The following is a 24,092-nucleotide window of genomic DNA, read 5'->3' as shown; positions in this document are numbered from 1 at the left end:
GATGACCTTGGGGTTTGGCTGTTCCAGACTTGAGGAGATCATGTCTCACCACCACCCTACCACCAGGATGACCCTGGTCCTCTCTGCCCCTGGCCTCAACCTTTAACTCACTGATCTTTGACCAAATTATTAAGCAGACACCTGCTTTCCGGTGTATGGTCAGAGTGGGGGAAGAACTCATTCTGGGCACTCTAATTTGATGTAGATGCGTGTTGCAACAGTATAAATCTCACTAAAGATAATCCCATCTGTTAGACTTCCCTGCAGTGTAGCTTCCACCGATGCCTGTATGCAGTGTAATCAGTTTACTGTTTATACTGGTTAATATCACTTAAAATATTAATTAGCCTTGATAATCTGTTTTGTTCAAACTCATGAAAACACTATTGATTTAAGGCCAGATTATCACCAAACGATATTGCATATAATTTATAAGGACATAAACTTGGAGCAGCACCAGTAAATGACATCATGTTCATGTGATATATACAGATTTACAACTTTCAGGCACTTTTCTCCCTATTTTTGTTTCATTTTAAACACTTATTTTCTTTTATAATATACTTTATCAAGGGAAGCTATATGTATAATTTGTACATAAACAAGTATTAAAACATTAAATATTTTCTAAAGATTTTCATTAACAGTATTAATATTCAATTTCATTACAAATCTATATTTTTTATGCTCAGCAAACTAACACAATTAGACATTCATACTACACATGCGCACACACTAACGCTGACAGAATATTTTGTGAATAAATCAACTATAAAATATAGTTCTCCGTCAAGGGCACCGTAGTACAGGGACCAGCCCCAAAGACTGCTATGGACCTGTGGGACCAGAATGTGTCAAATATGAGGGGGAAAAAGAAAGAAAAAAATGCTGCCATTAAGGTATAGCTTGGAAATGACTCTGACCTGGGTCTGCCATCTTGCATTGTCCCACCATCTGCACAAATGTGAACTTTGCCTTTAAATCCTGGCTTCTCAATTAACATGTCCAGCTGGGTGGAGAATTCCGTCAGCTCCCTAATATCATTACTGCCACACCAGACTGTGATATAAATATTAAAAAAGTGCCCAGAGCTCTTTGCTTGCTATGCGAGCGCTTCTGCTTTTTGGGTTATAATGACGTGCAGCCATGCAGCAGGGTAACCGTAGAACGCATGTTCTTATTAGGGTTTCTGTAGACCACAAGACAGAGAGTATAATGTCTTAGACTGTATTTCTTTGTTTTTCTTTACCTTTTACTCACACAATGAAACACCTACATGGTAAAATAGCACATCCTGCAATCCTCTAAAATGGTACAGGCTCAAGCCTCTTTGAGATATTTCAGTGGTCACAAAGAGCATTTGAAAGCATCAAGTCTTCTTCCAAAATGCAAGCTGTGTGGTCTTTGTGATAGCCCCATTACACCATGAAGGACTCTTACTTTAGGCTGTATATCTGTGTGTCTCTGTCTGTGTTTTCTTGTATGGGTAACTGTACTTTCTAGGAAAAAAAGATCTTAAGAGGAAGTCTTTGAATGTAGGACATTGGCGCTGTAGCGGTTAATCTTCCCCCACGGCTTTACAGACGGCTGTGGATTTAGGAGTTGGCATCATAACTGACCAGTGCTGTTTGATTAGATAACAGGGGATCTACTGCAGGCATCAATGGTCCACTGTGCTGAAATGAAACAGTGTGCCCGTTCACCCGTTCCTGCTTAGAACACGATGGGGGTAATTCTTCAGCAGTCTGATGCCACAAGCTGCCAAGCAGCGTTCACCACAGCGAAACCACGATCACGGCGATGCTATGGATAACACCACCTTGTACCAGATGTTGGGAATTGGCTGTCACCGTTGCTGTTATGGGTTGTGCCCTGCAGCTCTCCTTGAGACTCACAGGACTCCGGGTGTTGATGAGCTGCCAAAAGAGGCATGAAAAGATACTTAGGTTTAAAAGAAAGGGTAACTATAGTGAGACAAGTCTGCCAGCATCCTGTAGTGACCATGTTTTTTGGGCTTTTAAGGCAAAGACACAGATTTATGCTAAGTGACAAAATAAAAATTGTTTTGTCTACATTTGATGTTAAGTCCTGCTACTCATTGAAACAAACTCAAAGGTGTTATAATGAGTATCCATAGCTGCTGCAAATGCTGCAAAGCTAGATTTGCTGTACATAAACACTAAATTAGTTCCCACTTACATTGCTATCTGACAAAGAGGTTGTAAATAAACCCCAGGACATAATGCTTCTGTTGTACACCTTATGCTTTCACTATTGTGATTGTGGACTGAAATAAACTCTTTTGATTAGTAAGTGAATTTGTAACAGAATTTCATGTCTCACTGTTAAAATGCTACAAATGCATGACATTAATATTACCACACTCACCACTTTTTAATAAAAGTTCTCTTGAGGCTCGTCAGACCAGCAGCAGGACCGACTGGTTAAGCTCGACCCTTGCTGTTCTGTAGCGGAGGGCCTTTGTCCCCTAAAACTAAATACACTCTGAGTGCATGTGGGTGGATGTCACTTCAGATACAGATGCATTTGGGGTCTGCATGGGGGGAAATAATGTGCAACAATGATATCTTTGATCATTGCTAGAACTCCCCAACACAGGAACTGTGTCGAGTGTGGTTATCATCAGCCCATTTCTATTCCCCCAGCACAAATCATTTCATGGCTCCTTCATCCCATGTGCCAGAACTGGGTTTCAAAAGCAATTTCAGCTGAAAAATAAGGTGCTTTTCTTCAATTTTCAAGCCATTTGTATCAGGGTTAGTGTTGTTTACCTAGCTAGTACACTGGTATTTACATACCTCTTTAAAGAAAAAAATAGCCTGGTATGATTTATGGACTGCAGCAAGAGCGCAATTTTCTGTTGTACACCTAATCTGAGAGGGTATAGAGAAAGGTCACATTGGCCATACAAATACCATGGCCCTTCCACAGAGAGTGGGTGGATATTCATTCTCTTTAAAAAAATGTCAGTTAGGTCTGATTTATGATATGCAGAGCTCTACAACACCTTTGGTTTCAGCCTTACGTCTGGGTCGATGTAATAGAGAGAATAAGAAAATTGAATAATTTTTCCTAAACTACTGTCTTTGATAACACGTTGGGTATACAGTACATCTAACAATAATGTAGCATTTCTTGCCTCTTGCTTTTCTTGTGGTTTTTCTTTGTATCACACTGAAAATAAGAGCACTGAAAGCAGTAAATGGCACTGTTATAATTACAAAGAACAAAACAGAACGAGAAACAAAGAGAGATGCTGTCAGGTGTTAGGATCAATGCCATGTTTCAGAGAGGTAACCTTTAGCCTCCCCCTTGACTTCTGTGTGATATGATACCATGAGACTGATAGAGGTAGAAAATACATTTTCACGTACTTAGCGAACATGATACCATTGTGAGGGCTTCTTTTCCCCCCCTAATTTCCCAAACACATCTTCCCTTTATCTTGTCTTGTGTGAATTTGGTCTGGATAACAGGAAAGAATAAACCCTTTCAGTCTCTCTTGTGATTTATCAAAAATGATTCCTCGAAAAAATAAAATCACGCATTGAGTGATGTTAGGCGCCTTTAAAGTAAAGTATCCATTAAAACCTGACACTGTCAGGTGTGTCTTCATTAATATTAATATGAACTTTGTATCCCATGGTATAGCGTGGCAGGGATGACTGTTTCGTCTGGAGAGAATAACAGGAAGATTCCCACAAAGGTCAGCCAATTCACAGAAATGCTGAAACACTAAGCAAAATAATAAAGGGCATCGCAATCAACATATCATTCTGGGACAAGCCAGTGAGTTGAAATGATTACAGCCAAGACAAACGTAAGGCTGACAGTTGTGGCTCCTGCAAGTGCTTGCTGAGAAAAAGAGACAAGAAGAATAACTGCTGTGCATTCTTTTAGCTATGGGTATAAAAAAATGTTGGGTGAGATCACTTGTTCCACTATGAAACACTGTCTGCCTTACATGCTAAATGTTTGTGCTAGATGTGTCTCTGGGTTTATAGAAGTACTTTGTGACTATGGCACATATCACTGTGCCCAAGTGGATCTCTGTAATATAAAAAGGAAAAGTATAGGGTGTCAGTTTTGCGATTCCATTTCATGTTCTGCGTTATATGCTCATTATTTACAGTGTGCTCACTTCTCGCATGGATGGACCAATTTAAGGGGAAGCAGAGGATCAAGTTCAGTCCTAATGACAACCTTTCACTGACCTCTCCAGAGAAAACAAATGGAGCCCCAAGGTGATGTTTCAATATCACTAACTACTTGGGTGTCCTAGGGAAAGGAACAGATGTAGCCCTGAGGACGAGGAAGGGGTGAGGTGCAGGTCAAGGTCACCATACGCCAAGGTTAGGGTCAGATAAGCATGGCTGACTTGGGGTCTTCACAAGCCCACAGGCCATAAAAGGGAGGCGTGGACAAAGACTCAAGAGCTATGGATCAAGTGTTATTCCACTGAGGGCCGGAGAGGCGGGTGAGGGCAGGAGAAATGTGCAAGGTTCATACAGTTACACTGTCTCTTTGCTTGCTTTGTATTATTTTTTGGGAAGTGCTTGATAAATAACTAACTGGAGAAAATGACAGGTCTCTGCATGAGCAATGCAAATGAGCGATATAAGGTTATGAGATAACTGTTAGACTGTTAGACTACGCTTGTGCCTGATGTTTTGATGCAATTTTCAGGAAAAACTATTTTATAGTAAGTTTAAGGTAAGACAGTTCCTAATTAATACAGCACTAGCAGGACTTCAAAAGAAAATGCAACAAAACTAAGTGCATAACTTACAATGCAAATTTATACGTATGTATACTGTCTTACAACCACAATGAAATAATCTCTAATTGGAAAAATCTAAATGAATTACTCCAGGTTATTTGTTAAGACTATGAAATGTCAGAGTATGCCATTAGTTGCAGTGGGAGATCCCATGGTATTTGGATGGAATAAATTAGCTCTAGCACATTTATTTTGACTTAATTAATAAGATAACCTAAGTGATTTATTTGATTCCCGAGACTGTATGGCACAATAATAACCTACAGTACGAGGTAAATTTGCTAAATGTGTTCAACTAGAGAAGGACAACAGGAACAGAGTGAGACTGCAATTACTGTCATATTCATGGGGAGGAGGATGCTAATAGGAAGATTTTCTGCTCCAGATCAGATCAAATGAAACTGTATCCTGGTGGGTTGTGCTTTCTTTAATTAGAAGTGCAAGTAGTTTGATAAACTCTTAAAGATTGTGGTTCCTCTGGTTGTCAGCTAATTACATGCCTGCTCATTCTGCTGAAACACTATGCAGTTCATATTTCTTTTCCATATGTTATACTACACTCAGAAAAATAAAGGTGCCAACTGGAACCAAAAGTGGTTCTTTAGACTGATGCCATAGAAGAACCTTTTTTGGTGCCACAAAGAACCTTTCAAACAATGGTTCTTTGAAGAACCATTTCTTTCAGTGGTTCATTGAAGAACCATTAAAGGTGCCCCAAAGAACCATCAAGAAATGGTTCTTTGGGGCACCTTTAATGGTTTTTCAAAGAACCTTTTTAAAAATGGTTCTTCAAATGGTTCTTTAAAAGAACCATTTTAAAGAACCTTTTTTGAGTGGTTCTTTAAAAAACCATTTTAAATCTTTCAAAATAAAATGCATCATAAATTGAATTTGAGCAGGGTAAAATAAATACGAGCACAGCATAGACATATATTAATGGTTTATTGTCATTTTGTAGTTCCCAAAAGACAAAAAGGCATTTTAACCCTCAGCACAACATCACTACTAATACATGTCACATATTAGTGTTTTAAACAGTAATAATTAAATATATTGGCTATACTATAAATAAATGTATATATATATATATATATATATATATAAATACTATATCTACAGATAACACAACAAATAATACATGTATTGTTTAATTAATAAAACATCAGAAAGTGATAAAACACGTTAGAAATAGCTTCATAACAGACCAATAAATCAACACATTTTCATCAGCAGATGTTTGCATGTTCAGTAAAAACATTTCAACAACAAGTTTATGATTAAAATGATCAATGAACTTCAGCCTTACGCTCTGTAATGTACTTTTCATGTTGTACTCATGGCCCTTTGTTAGTCCAGTTTAGGACAATGTCTCTGACGTATGTTTCATATCAAATATATGTCATATCAAAACAAGCCCACACCTGCAGTTGTTTCAGTTTTTCACTGGTGTTTCCTGTCAGCTGGTCAACCTCACTCAGGCGGACATCCATATCAGCCAACCAAACGACAAGTTCCTCCCTTTGTGCTTCAAATCCCTCCCACTCTGAGACAAGGAGCTGAAAGAGAGAGAAAAGAGTCAATTATAAAGAAGAGAGAAAAGTGAAACCCTCCTCAGAAGGTCTGACTCGCATACCTGCAGTTGACCTGTGATGGACTCCAGTTTGGCGTTCACGTCATCCCTCGCCGATGCCAGCAGCAGAGTCTGCAGGGTGCCCTGGAAGAGCTGAGTTAATGTTCGACTCCTCCTGGTCAGGCTCTCCAGCTGGATGACCCGAGGTCTCCCCTCTCGCCGCTGCCTCTGAACACACAAACACAAATTGCATCTGAAGCAGGAGGTGCAGATTTTTTTTGCTATTCTTTTCTAAATCCAGGCTTGATCACGTGGAGGTATTTGGAAAATTGTTTTGGCCAGTGGACGACTGTTGTCTTGCAGAAAGTCAAATCAATCAAACATATGCGATACACAATCAATTCACAAGAACACATTGTAAAAAATAAGTCCAGTTCTTGCCTGATTTCAAGTGAAATCTGCATCAAAACAGGGTGACAGAAGTAAAACGAGTGCACAAAGCCTCACTTTGTACAAGCCTGCTATTACAGTTCTCCTCTATGCAGACGACTTTCCTGTTTTCAAGGCACAACTTGGATCTGCTGTACGAATCTTATGGATACACACTAAATGAAATAATAGTGTGCATGACTCCAGATTCTGATCCCTCATCCTAATATGGTCCCAACATAGCAACAGCAATAATGCAAATGCTGAGGCTTCAAAATACAAAGTCCATAAACCAATGGCTGACATGGGTTTTATCATAAGGGTGATAAATATACAGATTTCAGTCTGTCTTAGAGATTTGATTTTCATTTACCTGCAGATGCACTATACGTACCTGCTCCATGGTTTTTCACAACATTTTGCATATCACTATTTAATACAGGAAGTACGTGAACTAAAACATGTCATCGGTCTTTGTGAGAGGACCATATTAATGAAACAAACCTCAATGACATCATAGGGATCCCTAAAGATGCTCCTGCTGCTTCTCTTCCTCCTCATCCTAAGCTTCCTTCTTCTTGTCCTCGCCTTCCATCCAATTGTAATTCAATCTAATTGTGTTTCTGCCCCTCCTCTTCCTCATTTTGTTGGAGCTGTGAACACAGTTAATGTGAATCTGGATTAATTTGTGCAAACAAGAAAAATCTACAGCTTTTTGGTCAGAGGTGCTCTTGTGATTTAAGCCGGGTAGAGTAGATTTATGTGTTGATGCTACCTGCTTCAGCTCTGGCTGCTGAGTGATATTTACACCCTGGCTGGATTACAAACTTTAACCATGTGCTGAACTTTGGCCCAGCGTTGATACCTCTTGTTAGTATAACGACCTCTTCTTAGCTTGTATGTATGATGGTGGATAAATGAAATATACAAAAAAATTTAACTATATTACAAAAGAACATCTATCTTGGAAACATCAAATGACCGGAGCATAACTTGTCAACTAGTCCGAAACTAAGTTATGCAGGAACAGTCAAAGACACACCTTCTCATGTTTGAAACCATTGTTTGAAAGGTTCTTTGTGGCACCAAAACAGGTTCTTCTATGGCATCAGTCTAAAGAACCACTTTCTATTCATTTCTATATAATTCGATTAGACAATGAAGAGTTATCTAATCTAATTATTCATTCAAAACTCTTATGCATAGCTGTATTTTATACAGCTCATACAGAATTCAAAGTACAGGTTCATGTGAGTATTTAATGTACGGCTCAGATCTACAGACTTTCAGAGTTTCTAGAGCAGACACAGAGCTCACGTCATAACAGGCTTCAGGCGCCATTTTAGTGACTTTAACAATATATTAAATTTTAATTTCGGTCTAGCTGACATTAGGTTATGTACGCAGCACGCAATTGAACCACATATTTTAGAAGCCAAAGGTTCAAATTAGCTGGGAGCAGCTTCACTTAATTATAACAGTGGTTTTGTTAGGAAAACTGTTTCTGTATACCGGATACTAAATTGCGCTGACCTCAACGGCTAACGTATCTAGCTAATCGCTACTGTTAGCACAACATTAACAGCAAGCTACAATGACGAGTAACAAAAACAAAACAGTAATAAGGTTTTAATGGAAATATTTTACATTTTCTAACAGTCCCAGAATCCACAGCTTCAAAGTCCAGCAGGTACTGAAGACTGTTATCCGCCTCGCTGTCACCGTCCGTGAGTTTTTTTCCCCGAAAGGTCAAGGCCCGCCGCTCGCACACTCTGTCTGCGCATGCGCATCCCAACGACTGACCCCCTAAGTCCGCTCCCGGGAGGTTATAGTATGACGTGTTCTGACGTCACTCTCTCTCCCTGTCATTTATTTGGCTCGAAACACATATTAACAAATTGCTCAGTGATGAACAACTACTCAGATCATTTACCTAAGTTGTGATTTGTCAAAACGAAGTGTGTGTTTATTACACTGACATTCTGTTCTGCAATTGTTATTTACTTGTATCTTATAATTTGACTTTACATACTGCTGGGTGGTTTGTAAAGTTTACAATAATTAGTATTATCATTATGCTGTATTTTCAAAAATATATAATAATCTCAAAAGTAATGCCTTGGAGTAGAAAATGGTAATGCTTTATTAAAATTTAAAACTAAAGTAAAGTATTTGAATGTGTGTATTGTGTCTACTGTTTGTTAACTCACCATATTCATAATGTGTTTGTGGGGTTAGGGGTGTGTGTGTGTGTGTGTGTGGGGAGGGGGGGTTAGGGTCTTTAGGCTTTGGCCCCCACCCTGCCACCAGTATATTTTTAAGCAAATATTTCTAACTTTTATTTGAATATTCAGTTTCCTACCATCTTCTCTTAAAGGGTAATTGCCAGGTAACCTGCCCTCCCCCTTCGCACACACATGCACACAAAGAAAACACACAGTATAATTCACAGCCTCATTATAGTGAATAAATATTTATGCCATTTACACCATCAAACTTAGATTGCTAAGGATGAAGAACCTTTTGTTCTTTAAAGAACCATTTGTAATAGCTGAAGAACCATCCACAAAATAAAAAGGTTCTTTGACGTATGATGGTTCTTTAAAGAACCATGAAGCCATCTGAAGAACCATTTAAGAACCATAATTTTTCTGAGTGTACAATGCAATAACAATACTGTGCGGCGCAGTTATTGTACGGCTAAAGAAAATCAATCCTAATTTATCAGAAATAATTCAAATAAGAAGTCTTAGATAATGAAGAGTGCTGGATCTTCTATTCATTTATTATTCAGTTTTAAGGTGAAAAACAAGGCCTGACCTTTCATATAATGAAGAGATTAAAGAGGGTTCTAAACAGGAGGAAACGAAACACCAGTGACACTCAAAGGCTTTTGGAGAAATACAAGACATTTCAGATGAAAGAGAAGCACTGTATTTTTGCATCATTAGCTATGCAAAGAAAACAATACTTTAAACAATCAAGGCCTTTATTATTCAGAAATATATAAATAATTATTTTCTTGATGATGTTGTTGGACAAGAAATTAAGAGACAGAGGAACTGAAAAGTGGAACCTAAGTTGATAGTATGTCATCAAAACATCAAGTGTGGCGATTTTTAGCAAGTATTTTATAAAGTATAATAATTTGAGAAAATAAACTGAAGGCTGAAGGCTACATATGACAGGACAGGCCATCCAATAAATAATAAAGGTATTAGTTTCACGAGCTTTTACGGGGAAGGGATTCTCTATATGACCATAATTTAACAGGTTTTTAAACACTAAAAGGTTTTTTACACATTATCTCTTCTTTCAAGTGCTATTAATTTTTTCTTTTCAAGAGTAGCACTACATTTTAAAATAATATTATATGTATATCTGTTTAATATATCCTATAGTATCTCTTGTGGGTTAGCTGCTTTTAGATTCAATATTATATTCTGTATTCTGATATTGTAACAGAGAAAAAGTAAGTACATTTTATTGATAATAAACATAATGCCAAACTATTAGACAACTATATAATTGTTATTAAAGATCCATTATTTTAGCTGGTTACTTTAATTATCAGTGACTGGATAATAGAATGTCATTGTGTGTGGATCCACTGTGTTACTGAGATACCATCATATATACAGTATGCTAAGTAAAATTGGTGTTATGAGTTCATAACTGTTTTCTCATTATGTGTTTTGTCAGTGTTGTAAATGCCTTCTTTATTATACAGCGGTTTTAATGAGATCATCAGAAAAGTTCCTGACAGGGAGTATATTAACATCACGCATGTCAACCAACTGTTGTTGCCCAATGTGACAACCTACTGTTGGCAAAAGTTAACATGTCACCTGCAAAACAAGGACAGGAGTAAGATGTAAGAAATAGGTGACACCACGGAGAGCAGGGGGAGCAAGAGAGAGAGAGAGAGAGAGAGAGAGAGAGAAGGCTTAACAGGCGATAGAGGAGAGAGAAAAAGCAATGACTCCACAAAGGTCACTCCTTTTTTGTAGTCAATAATTGACATTTAAACACACATTTCAAACGTCACTGATAAAATTACGCAAGATAATGGAGAGCGAGCTGCTTACACTGGCATGCAATTATAACCGTAATGAGATGCAAAAATGCTAATGTCTTTGTGCATGCTACAGCTTCCTTTTGTGGGGTGCTGCGGCGTCTGTGGTGGATGATGGATGCCACACTGGTGGTGGTAGACAGAATGGTGACATGTGGGAGTGGGAGCAAGCACAGAACAGAACTGGGGCAAATATGCCACACACCCTCACATGAGTAAATCCCACACCCGCCCTTTCTAATGCTTCCTTGAATGTTCTCCAGGTTCATACAGTACATTAACTGTTTCAGCTATTTTTCTATTAATGGGGGGGGGGAACACGGTTTACAGGCAGGTTATGTGTGTTTTTTGAAATACAGTAATATTGATATAAACTTTATTTTAAGATTTAAAGTGAAATAAACGTCCTTATGGGATTATGCACACATCATTAAGCCAAACATTTGTCTCTTGTATAATGAATTGAAACCCTTTGGGAAAATTGCTCTCTCTGGCCAAAATAACATATAAACACCACCTTAGCATTTTTTTCTTTCCATTTCATGTCCCTATACTGACAGCTGAATTTGCTGTAGATTTATTAAGATGCTTTCCTAAAGTTCCAAATGTCAAAATTTCTATTTTTTCCTTCATTAAAAAATTAAGGGCTATATTCAGATGCAGCAGTTGAGACCATTATAAAGTCTAAATAAACCACACCAATGCTTGTTCCCTTAGCTCATGGACAGCATTAAATAAAAGTAAGTAAAGTAAGCAAACACTAAGCGCATACTCCTGTAAGCTTCCTCCCTCATTTTTAGGTTCATCCTTTCCAGACCTATCGCCCACCCCTCTACCTCTGAGGCTGATAAGAATGGGACACAAAACATGCTAGCAGTCATGCTGTTTGTTAGAAGCAATTAATTTCTCCAAGGCCTTCATTCCATTCAGGGTAAGCTTTTGTGCTCTAAATCCTACTATTCTGAGCTTCTCTTGTGCCACGTAGGAGGGTATGAGAGAGTGGAGGATCGGAAAAGAGAGGGAGAGCCCGAGACAGAAGCTTTGGATGACAGATTATCTTGGGCCAGTTAAGCATGTAATTGCTCAAATGAGTTAAAATCCCTTCAAATATCTGTCTCTGCACCTCATCACACCACTTCATACACTCAAATATTTGACAATTCACAAAGATAAACCTAAAAGGAGTCTTCAAAAGCCAGTTGCCAAGATATTTTTCAGCTAAAGGAATATTATTGAACAGATGAGTTGGGAATAGGAAAAAAAAAAAAATTGTCATGCAGTCTTTCAAATGTTGACTGACTTTCCACAAACTTTATTTCTGTGGGCTAACCAGGGCAAAACAAAGAAATAGTTTCTATCACCTTATACAGTGATGCCAAGATTGAAGCTTGGATGGAGCTTTGCCATCAATGGCATCTAGAACAATAATATTAAAGATCAAGGAGCACACGGGATGTGTCTTACATAAAGAGATGGTGGGATTGTTAAACAGAGTAGTACACATTTAGATCTGGAGAATGTGGTGGATCGTCTTGCCAGGCCTTTTTCACATGGCTACTGAAGCTCCCTCTAGGGCATGGATGTGAACTGGACTGCTTTCTTTTTAAAATTGTAATCATTAGTCTAAGGCAGCTTTACAACGCATTATTTCACATTATAAATATATTTTAGAACGTATTGTCTACTGCATTTAAATGTAATTTGACAGTACTGACTTGCAATGATTTCTTATTTTGGTACAAAAAATAATTTGTGATTATTACAAGTGTGCAATTTTTGGAAAATGTGTTTTGGGTAAAACAAAGACTGTTTTTGTGTGCGTGATGGAAAAAATAAATGTAATGAGCATGATGGGCTAGGAAAAGATGGAGACTTTTTGCCAGGTGTATTTGGCCCTTGCCAAATGCCACCCTCAGAGCAGAGAGGGTGTCCTGCATTGCTTCCTCGAATGAATGCTAATGAGGGCGTGTGTGTATGTCTGAATGTTATTCACACCACATCAAACTGGGCCTGCAAAGAGGTGCAAAACTGGAGCTGGCAGCCTCCCAAACCAAAACAACCTGGAAGAATGTCAGACATTACATGTGCCTAGGATATAGTACATGCATGGATTATTGTAGAGAACGAAATTATAAAGCCTATATTAACAGAGGCTCAGCTGTCATAAAAAAGGTGGAGCTCTCTCTAGGAAAACTGTTAATGTTCATCGAAAATGCTAGCCTTTGTTTTGCAAAGCTAAATATCACAATAAATAACAAACGGAAATATGTAAAAAGCCTTTCCACAAGAGAATTTACAAAATGGTCAAATCTGTCATAAATTAAAGGAGGGGGCAGTATAGCTGGCAATATGATGAGAGTTTCAATAAAACTTTTACCAATGCACAATGCAGAAGAATCAAAGATGGATTGAGAAACCAATTACAATCATTCAGGATGGTCTAGTTTGCTAAGGTGAGACACCCTCTGGATTGGCTTCACATTTGCTGAGAGCTGATGGGCAGACAAGGTCACTGGATGTACAAGCTCTCATTTAAAACATAGACATGAGAGCAGAACTGGGGTTAGTTGGGTCTATCAGAGCTGTCAATCAATTAATGACAATTATTGAGCAAGGACGCCCGTGGGAGGAGGGAGAGGGAATGAGTATGACCATGGGGGAACAACACAGGGAAAGGGACGAATTATGGAGATTGGAAAATAATGACCGAAACTGAATGATATTACCAGCCCACACATGCAGATCACTTACTTCTCCAACAAGTGGAAAGTGTATCAACTGAGCACCATGAGAAGCATTTCTTTTATCAATCAAACTGCCAGAGAAGAAGATATTCAATAAGTTCTTAGAATGATAAATAAATCTGTGATTTTATTATGCCTAACTTTATTATGTGAGGTGTCAAAGAAGACATGAATTATTTCGTAAACAATATGCCTGTTTTCACCACACATATAGAAAGTTAGTATACAAAATCACTTGCATGTCCCACACTAGGAAGGTACTGGTGCCACTGCTGTGCTCATACAAATGAGTACAGGACAGAGTCATGCTCAGTCTAAACTGGGAGAGAAAAAAAGGAGGGAGGGAAAAGCATTTTGTAATTCTCCAGCTGGCAGGCTTTAATTTTCCACCATTCTAATTAAAATGCAAATTAAATTTATAATTAGCAACCACAGTATCCGAGAAACCACCTTGTGTGCAGCCCAAACATATGGGGCAACCAGCGGTGGGCAGTACTATCTCTAGGAGACAACAGAGGTGGGTGGCTGGACCGGAGAGTCGAGGACGAAACTACTGATCACGGCTGGGCTGATGACACGAGGGTAGCACTGTGCTTTAACCTGCTCCTCTCAGCTGGGAGCCCTCTAAGCTCTCCAAGTACAGTGAGGCAGGGGAGCGCAGCGCACTTTACTCTGCTGTCACTGCCCATGTCACAGGTCAGTGCATGTGTCACCTAGGCTAGGCACGAGTGCAATGACCAGCACTGCTGGGATCAGCTCCTCTGGATCGAAAGGTGTCTGACCAAAATTAACCTTTGCTGACTCTCAGATAATTAATTTTTCAGTGACGGCAACTCTTTGTAAACACAACACCCCAACATTTTTTTTACACAGAGTTGCGCAGGCTGTTGCTCAGTCGTTCTGCCATTATAGTGCGAAAATTTATCCGAGCCTTACTATATGCTTTCACAGCTTGTGATGGTTTTGACAGAATATATTAGAAGACTAAAATGAGAAAACCGCACATAGAAGTGTAAAAGCCACACTTTTTTTCACAGTTGTCTTTGATCCTAATGGGAACAAAGAAGTTTCTTAACAATTATCAGGAGCAGAAATTTCATTGGGGACAAAAGTGTAAAAGATGCCGCTGACTGTCTTTTGTTGTCCAAGTTAAGTTAAAGCCAGGTCACACTGGGTCAAAGTAATGCTTTCTAAGAGGTTCCTTGCTTTTCTCCCAACACAGCTGAAACAGTACCATCAATCATCCATCAGTTGTCACAGCCTGAAGCTAAGGTCAGAAGAAATCCATGTCAACACAAAAGGCCATATCTTACCATGAGCTTTTGCTCAGCTGGACAGTCTGCTGGTGACACTATGTCAAGAGACTGCTATCCTACTCTATAGTCCTTCTCTGTGACTGACTTAGTCAATGAGAAGGTCTCATATGACCTCTTCAACACCCCTATCCCTTTTGTCACCTGAGTTGGACCACCAACTTCCATTACGCAGTTAAGTGTCTCGACTACAAGACAGATTTATCTAGGAAGCTGTCAGCTGAGTTAACTCGCAAAGCTTTGGGTAGACAATTGGACTTGGCCCTGTGTCACGAATGACACTGTTCTCGCTTACATGCTGCTCTGTAAATGACACTTTTTGCTGTGCAGAGTCAAGCATTAGCACAATGTCATCTGTAATCTTGTGGTGTAGGAGCCATTAAGAGATGCAATACTGATATCTATGTATGTCCATGAGGTCATTGTTTTAAAGACAACATAACAACCTAGTATGTATTCGATTGTGAATTTTCAGGTTTCTGTTTTTGACTTTCCTTTGGATCAAACATGTGCTAGGCTGATAGTCAGAGCACTGAATAAGCACTTTAATTTACCACATTGTGAGGATATGACATATCTTCACGCGTCTGACTGGGCTGACAAGACGGACACAAAAGAAACCTTTCTGTGAAAATATCCTAACTGCAGTGGTAGACAAAAAAGTCAAAATGATATATGGCTTCACCAAATTGACAGTCACTGTTGGACAAAACATAGTTTCTAAATATAATCCTCCATTGTTTTCTCGCCTTTAAGAAATGTTCTTGCTAGCTGTTTAGTTTTGCCACCTGTTGTCTTGTTAATCATGCTGTGAAGATACTCATAAATCATAACATTCTTCAATTAATCAAGTTGTCAGCTTCTAGGTGAGGGGTCATGCATGGAAGAGACAGAGGTCATCGGTGCGGTGTGAAAGGGTCATGGTTGTGTGGCATCTCTTATTCTTGGGAAGTGTCAGTAGAGGAGCCAGCGGAACAAAGGAGAAATCAAAGTCCAAGGGACACGAGAAAAGGGGGTGGGGGAAGTGGCAGGGAAACCTAACCACGTCTACAGAAAAGAGGCAGGGAGCAAAGCATAAAGCCAGTCAAATTGACCTGTCATTACATCAAGAGAGCCGTGCCAAGCCGCTACATTATCACGCTCACCATACCCTTTTAGATGACAGAGTTCCTGCAACTTACCAGGTTCCTGCAGCACTCTATTTGCATAATTAACAAGTCATTCATGTGTCATTCATATGACTTCTATTCATTTCTAGGAGACTTCAGATTAAATAGCATGCACTGAATCTGGTAATTTCGACTGAGTGTCACACGATTATTACTCTAGAAATACAAATTAGTCTTTATTAGTTAAACAACTCTATCAATGATGTGTCCATCCACTTCAGGATAAACGATAAAGACATACGTAGAAAAAAACAGCACAGAACATTGTAATGTATGTTTGTTATTTGCATTTCTGTTTCTGGGATGTGTGTCTTTGGAAATGTCTTTATAGGGACAAGGGAACGCAGGATCAAAGATGGTGGTCCTTTAGAAGTCCACGGATTTCAAAATGCCCACTGGCAGAAGGGGCACTGTCACACAGAAATGTCTGGTTAAACAGAAAAGAGCTAAAAAACCTTGAAATATTCAGGTCCACATTGTTAACAGCAATATGACAAAACTAAAAGATATTGCACTCAAATGGGTACTTGAAAGTTAGGAACAGGTGCACACTATAGAAACATTGTTTGTTTTTTTTGTTTTGGGGTTTTGTTTAATGAAAGATCATATCTGCTTAATATTTCTGATGGGATGGTTGACATGAAGATATTTTAACCCTTTCACACGTAGTGGTCACTACAGTGGATAGCTATTCAAAGGTTGTTTTCATGTATTTGTCTCAGTGTTGATGGTATACTTGCACATAAACCACTACATTGGGCACTGAAGTGTCACTCCATACCCTGCCGGCAGGGACATGTAAAAAAACTCTTTGAAAAGTAGAGTAAAGTTTAAAAAATGAAGTTCAATTTTTTTTTTCATGCCTAAAGATGAATAAAAATACTTTAGAAAAAAATCTGGATTGAGGTTGTCATAATTCATGCATGAAAGGGTTAACTACTTTATACAGCACAGTATGGATCTGACATTTTGGATTTAGAAAATCCAGAAAGTACCCTGGACCTACAGTTATAACATAAATCTAGTGTAGTAAAAAAGTACAGTATTTAGTTCCTTTCAGTACCTTTCCATGACTCATTTTTTTATTCCTATGTTTTTATAAAACACTGTCAGTTAGGTTCAAATCCAGAAAACTGGCTGCATAATTTAGAAGCGCTATTTGATTCAAGGATATCTCTATAATATAGCCTCGCCATACATCTTATAGTCAACTCTGGTGGTTTACCTCTTTCACATTGCTGTAGGCCATTACAGAAAAAGCTCCATGAACATCAGCAAGCCACATGAAGCTTAGTACACGCAGGTTTGAGGTCTATAAATAAGCAAAGTGTTATACAACAGTTGCATTTATCTCCGTTTGAATTTGGAGCAGTGCTACCTTTGGTCAGCAACAGTGCATTTTTTTTATACACAATAAACGTGACTGATTATTTCCAAGCAAGAAAACTATTAGCAGAATAAACGTGCCCTCTTCTCAACTCTCTTTCTCATGAAGGTGAATGAAAAGCTACATTTATTCTGACTGGAAATTATTCTTAACATTACTTTCTCACAATTTTCGCCATTTAATTTTAATAAAAGCATGCCATTTGCAGATACATGCCAATCTTTCCTTGTGGTACACATCTTAAAAGCACAGAAGAAGTACTTTAACCCAACACCATTTAGCACATGAGGTCACTCATTGCTGATAATTACAACATCTGTAATTTCCTGTCTCGATGTGCTATACATCAAGCTTGAACTTTACAGAGCTTGATGTGTCAATCTGCTCTATGTATTTCCCTTTGCATTAGTGAATTTGAATGACATTTAAGTCTCACGAATGTTGCTACCAGCCTGTCACTGCCCACTCATCCACCAGCTTAGAATTTGCAAGTGATTTTAGTCATCGATTACTAAGTGGAAGCCTCCTGCAAGTGTACTCGGGGATATTTAAAAGATCTTTAATGAGTTCGTGTTACCACTTAAGTCAATCACTGCTCTTTTTTTAATGGGGGATAATTGTGTCACAATTTGAGCAAGCCACATTTCTCACAAATCCGAGCATGCTCGTGCTCTGATTTGTGATTTATGTAGAAATGCTTCTTTTTACCCTCCAAAATAACTCATTTAAATGTTACAGATCTTTGCAATTTTCGAGAGGAAAAAAAATGTTATGCAGTGCTTTATACATTCAAGCAATCCAAAACATTTATGCACTACTGCCAATTGTGCTTTTTTAACTGTTTGATTAAATGCTTTAATCAATCACAATCCCAGCCTGTGTATTAATCACTTCATCAAGCAGTTGATGCATTAGGTTTTTAATGGACTCCATTTATTCTGATTTCTCCTCTCTTCATCTTATCGAAAGGGCACTCCCAATCTGGACAGATAAAAAGGGGGATGTGAGAATGGCTGCCTATAGTGGCAAGAGCTCAAACAAGCCAGTCCCTTAACTTCCTTACAATCATTCTGTTCAGACTTAACCAATTTATTAGTGGCAATATGTGTCCTGAGCAATGGCTAGGTAAACCACATAGCTTAGCTTAGATAAACAGGCGCCCATTCATTTGTCTCCTCACCTGACACCATGGTGATGTATGATCCTAATAAGATTAATATCCCCTGGATTTATTCCCTCTTAGTGCCTTTGGGCATCCTTTAATGTGCCTCCTAAATGATCTAAGATGGGGGTTTTTTTTTCTGTGTTGGGAGAACTGACACTAGAAATATAACTGTTTGGGTAAATACTTCAATTCATGCTGATTGTAACACTTCAGATGTAAATGATGGCGCTAACAACAGTTTATTGCACGGAGACAAGGCAGTCTATTCTTACACTTGAGCTGTGAATGAACATTCTTCCCTCCAGTGGAAGAGCTGAAAACAAATTTCTAAAACAGAAGCTTCTCTCGCAATTACATTTCAAGTTTCTGTTGTATTCAATAACGCATTAAAGTAGTCATTGAACCATCGTGTTCTGGTCAGAAATGACCACAATTAGCAAACAATCCATCTCCTTTTAAGCCCCCTCCCATCCAACCCCGCCATCACCCAACCACTGTCGCCTTTAGTTTGGATTCATGCGCAGACTTTCTGTCTCTTCCATATCTCCCCCCCCCCCGTCTGCCCTTCAGCTTCTCCTCTTCTCTCCATTGTGCGCTAAAAAGCTATTGTCTGCATCACCTGAAACTCTGTTCGCTGTTACGAGGCAGTGGTGAAAAACATGAGAGTGCACAGGTTTGGAACGCTGAATAGAAAATTGTACTTAAGTGGTCTTCTCTTGCCCATCACCTCTACCCTCTACCCTCCTCCACATGAGAAGGGCTGCTGGGGTGGGCTGGAAGGGGAAGCCAGCAGGGCAATAGCAAACTTGAAAGCAGCCAACATTTGCAGCACTCTTGAAAAACAAGCATTTCACACCTGAAGCCTTTCATGCAGGGCCTCGAGGCATCCCCTTCAAGGCATTTAATTGGCTATTGCTTCAGAGCTCGTTCAGTGTGCCCATTATGGTGAGGCGACAGGCAGCCAAGTATGTCGAATGAAAAGGGTCCTTCTCCCAGATGGGCCTAGTGGTATTAAAAACTACCCGATCACTTCTTGTTGACTGGCAGAGGTAATTCAGATGTATGCATATCTACAAATACTTACAATGAAAAGAGTAAACTAGAAGAAAAAGAAAAAAGACTGGCCTTCATGAGTCCGTCCTTCCAAACTCTGTTACAAAGACTGTTAGACTATGCAGACATTATGCTGTGATACTGACGTACATATAATATAAAGCACTGCACATACAACCAATAGCTCCAACTTTAGCTCACCCGTTAATCAATAATGACATTTGACCCAACTGTGAAACGTTCTCTTACTGTCAACTGGTGAAAATGTAAAATAAATAAATAAATAAAACACCCTGCAGCATGCCTCTACACATCAGGCACTTTGATCATTTAAAGTTCCAGTTGAAACGAAGACATTTGTGGCTTCTCTAAACATATATTTCATGCTTTAATCCCAGCCCTGGGACACAAAGCTCTAGGATATATGATGTTCCACTTTTGTTTGGCAGTTCTAACTTAAAAATATAGTCTTCTTCCTTCCCTGTGCCATCTGCCATCTGAAGTTTCACCCATATCAGCCTGAGGCATTGGAGCCCTCAGTGGAAATGTTTTTGAGGGCACCCTGACTCCCCATGGATGGACAGCCTTGGGGGAACCAGATAAAGTAGGTGTTTAGTCTCTGGGCTGCTGATGAGGAAGGGATTGGCTTTTAGCTGGGTTCGGGCTCATGGGAAATCTGGCGTGCAAACTAATTACGTTGTGCTGCCAAACTGCCTGTGATTACAAAATGGAGAGGCGGCGAAGGTGGAGCTAAGACTTTATCAATTGCCCTACTATTTCTTTTTTAGAAGAAAACAGCTAAAGTTAATGAGATTATTTAACAAGATCTTCTTTGTGTAGAATGACTTGTATTTTATTTAAAAAAATAACAACTGTAACAGACCGATCGATGAAAAGATGCTCAATAAATGAATGAACGACAATAAAACTACTCCACTGTCAAAATCTTTTGACATGAAAGTTGTATCATCTGAAAATTCTGAATTCTCAGGATGGTTCAGCACCAGCAAATATCTAATTACTTCTTCCATGTTTCCCCACCTGCCAGTCACACTTTTGGAGAAAGCCACTTAAAAACAGGTTAGCTCACAAATTATCTGCTATATTTGTATTAACGCCTCAGCTGGTGGCATAGACAGCCCCCGAAGATCCGCACCAGGCAAATCATTAAAGGTACACTGAGTTACTAGTTCACCTCCCTCATCATGGACCAAACTGAAATTCAGGCTCAGCATCTGAATATTTGTGCAGTTTTGTTAAAATGATATTTGACTTGTGTTACTTACTTCTTATAGCTGTTATAAGGTTCAATATCCAACATTTGTGACGCTCTATGTTGCCATGTGGACATTATCACTGTATTGCATGTGCAGATGCAAACTTTAGGCCATGTCAAAAAAAGACATGATGGTGGGGTTTTTTTTTGAAGTTTTACAGTGAGTGTGTGCAGACCAGCTTTCCATAAAAGAAATCCCTGTGTTGTCTCTTGGAAGCTTGCAATAAAGCATAGCAAGGATGCCTATAATGGGAAATAAATCTTCTATGCTCCTGCCATTATTTTTATTACATTATGTTTCATTACATATGAATGTGCTTAGCAGATGTCTCAAAGCATTGTGACTTACATAACTTACATTCTAGCTCATAACCCACTTATACAGTGGGACATGTCACCAGCTCAGATGAAGAACATTTGTCAAGGACGGAAAGACTGAAGCAATAACATCCTTTAAAATAACTTCACGTTTCCCCCTTTCTCCTCGCTCATTCACTTGCTCACCCTTTTCCCTCTGACAAAGGATTTGGCATCTTGTGGGTTAAAAGAAACAGGCTGATTTTATAAGAGGACAGTAGGCACAGTCATGGATCTAATCATCAAGGGTGGGGTGGGGTGGGGTGGGGGGATGGAGGTAACATCAGTCAGTGACATGGAGCAACATGATATCAGACACAGAATAGATCACTGTCTGTGTGGTATACATAGCACCACTCTTCCTGAGACCTCATCCTTCAAAGGGGCAAACTGGTTGTGGTTAGGGAACTGAACTTGGGACAAGAGGGCTACAGGTTCAATATCTCCAGTCAGACACTGAGCAAGATACTTAACCTGAGCTGCCTCAATGAACAGCCCGACTAATAAATAGATGGCATATAAAATGTCAGCACAGCACTGACAGATAGTTGCACTGCAATAATAACAACAATACAGAGCTCCTATAGAGGAGAAAATATTTCTTTATACACTGCAAAAAGCACTAGCGTTATTAATGAAGGCTTAATAAATGCCATTTATTTATTGTGCTGCTTTTTCTTTCTTAATTTATATTTCATTATATTTACGTCATGTCATTTGTAGTTAACATTTCAAGCTTTTATTCTTCTCTTGCTACTAAAATGTAGAATTTCTGTGTGTGTGTGTTTTTTGTGTGTGTGTGTCATTTTAGGTTATATGTCTTATTTGATTCTCTGAAGCACTCTGATCTGCATTGAAAAAAGTACTCTGCTTCATTTTCAGCTATTGTTATTATCATGCAAACTGCCTGCGTTGCGTGATGGCTAAACCCTTAAGTAAGGTATAGTCTCTTTTCTTACACGGCTCTCGAGTATCTGTCCAATGCTCACAGAGCAAGGTAGGAAAATCAATAAACCAACAGGACAGCTAGCCTCAGAGGAATTCACTTTGGATTAAGAATAGAGGAAAAAAAGAGAGCAGAATGCAATGCTGAAATTGCATTATGACATTATCAAAATCCTCATTGATTACTGATGTGTAAAAATAAAAGGTAATCCTACAAGTAGTAATTGAAACGAAATCCAGAAGCTCAGTGTTCGACTGGGAATGATAGCCAATGACATGACATTAAGCAACGTGAGACAAGGGGCAGTGGTTTAAGTGATCTGGCAGGCAGTACGATGCCCTCCTGTCAGGATCGATCAGTCCTGCTGAAATTTAGAGCAACACTCTAAATTGGTCTTAATGGTGTGTTTCATCCTCCAGTCTCCTCCACACATTGACTGGAAGCCAGTGTCCTTCATCACGCCAGGTTCCTGCCCTCCCTTTCAATCTGGGCATACCACTGATCTCTGCTCTCTGTGGAGAAGGAGCAAATCAGGCCCAGAGCACCCACAGCATCGCGTGGCTTACATCCCACCTCCAATAGTCAGGGAGTTTCCCCTTTCAAGGCAATAAAAAAAAGACTTCAAAACAAACCCGAGCTCCTACTGGGTGCCAAGCAATTTTCTGATCTGGTCAAAATCCACTTCTTGCGTATGTGAATTATCAAATGGCAGCAAATAGCATATATAGAGTCACCAATGTGAACAAACTGGATGGTACAGGGGTGGCTTCTGCCTCAGCCTTTAATGGGGCAGACCTATAAAGGGGCACGAGAAAAAAAGGGAACCGGAAAAAAAAACCCTCTATGCCCCGTTTTCCACTCTCTTGGAAAGTAATCTGCTTACATCATTAGGCTAAGCTTGCTGAAACAAATTACCAGATGTTGTGTTCTTTTTTCTGTCGTCTTTTTGTCAGCATTTTAAAATACTCTCCTCTGTTTTTCCTCACTAGCGCCCCCACCTCTCTAACACCTCTGCACAATAAGGCCATTTGCAAATAACAACAATTGGAAAAAGAAACGTCCCTCCCGCTATTCACAACCCCTGTCTGGTTCTGTTCATGTCCTTCCATTTTCGGGCGATCCAGTCATGTAGCGGCTAATGACCTGAGAGCAGCGAAGAAGAAGAATGAAGCGAAGCAACTGAGGTCCCCCACCCGCAGTTGCACGTGGTAGGGATTTTTGAGGGTCTAGTTTAGCTTATCACATTAAAACCCATTCAGAGATAAAGACATGTCCCAGTTCTTATTATAACTGTGTAGCATGCTGAGCGTGCAAACACATATTTCAATCCGCTTTCCTTTTAGATATTTCTAAGAGCAGATGTAACATTAACTCCAAAGTCAATAGAGAAGAATTAGGCTATGTGTACAATGCCCTTGAAATATTGTTAAATTACAATTTTGATGCATAATAACGATGTAAATAATAGCTTGCGGTACTGTTTAAAATATATGTAAATACAAATACAATATCTAACAGTGTTTTACTCCTAATATTAAATAAAATAGAAGTGTCCAAGATGACTAATAAATTCTAAGATCTTTTAGGATTATTGAATTTTTTTTAACTGTTATTATTATTATTAATATTATTATTATTATATTGATATCACAGATCAATTAGGATTCTCTAAATCTAAAATTTAATTTGGTATTCCTTTCTGCAATTCCTGCAAATTAAATTTAAGCTTGTCATTTAGTGTAAACATCTGCCTTTTCAGCGTGGTGGCAACGGTTGTAAACTGGAAAATTCAGTGTCAACAGTACAA

General features: G+C 39.0%; 1 protein-coding gene across 3 annotated transcripts in view; it reads right to left on the bottom strand.

Annotated features, from left to right (window-relative positions):
* Positions 1-5,913: 5,913 nt before the first annotated feature.
* Positions 5,914-24,092, bottom strand: part of LOC146664835 (uncharacterized) — a 48,519-nt gene continuing 30,340 nt past the window's right edge. The window contains exons 1-4 of one of the 3 annotated variants that reach the window (XM_085411064.1): positions 8,448-8,595; positions 7,305-7,453; positions 6,435-6,599; positions 5,914-6,357 (exon numbers count right to left, since the gene is read on the bottom strand). In XM_085411064.1, the coding sequence (XP_085267190.1) occupies positions 6,190-6,357; positions 6,435-6,599; positions 7,305-7,361 (390 nt within the window). In that variant the 5' untranslated portion in view covers positions 7,362-7,453; positions 8,448-8,595 and the 3' untranslated portion in view covers positions 5,914-6,189. Of the gene's footprint in view, positions 6,358-6,434; positions 6,600-7,304; positions 7,454-8,447; positions 8,596-24,092 lie in introns of those variants that run through there. The other 2 variants (XM_085411063.1, XM_085411062.1) reach the window with 2 other exon arrangements.

The sequence above is a fragment of the Rhamphochromis longiceps genome, linkage group LG7 (genome assembly GCF_057381845.1).
Source record: "Rhamphochromis longiceps isolate RC_006_pf linkage group LG7, R_longiceps_female_GT1.1, whole genome shotgun sequence".
NCBI lineage: Eukaryota > Metazoa > Chordata > Actinopteri > Cichliformes > Cichlidae > Rhamphochromis > Rhamphochromis longiceps.
Note: the sequence above shows the minus strand (reverse complement) of the source record. Positions and strands in the feature narration are given on the sequence as shown.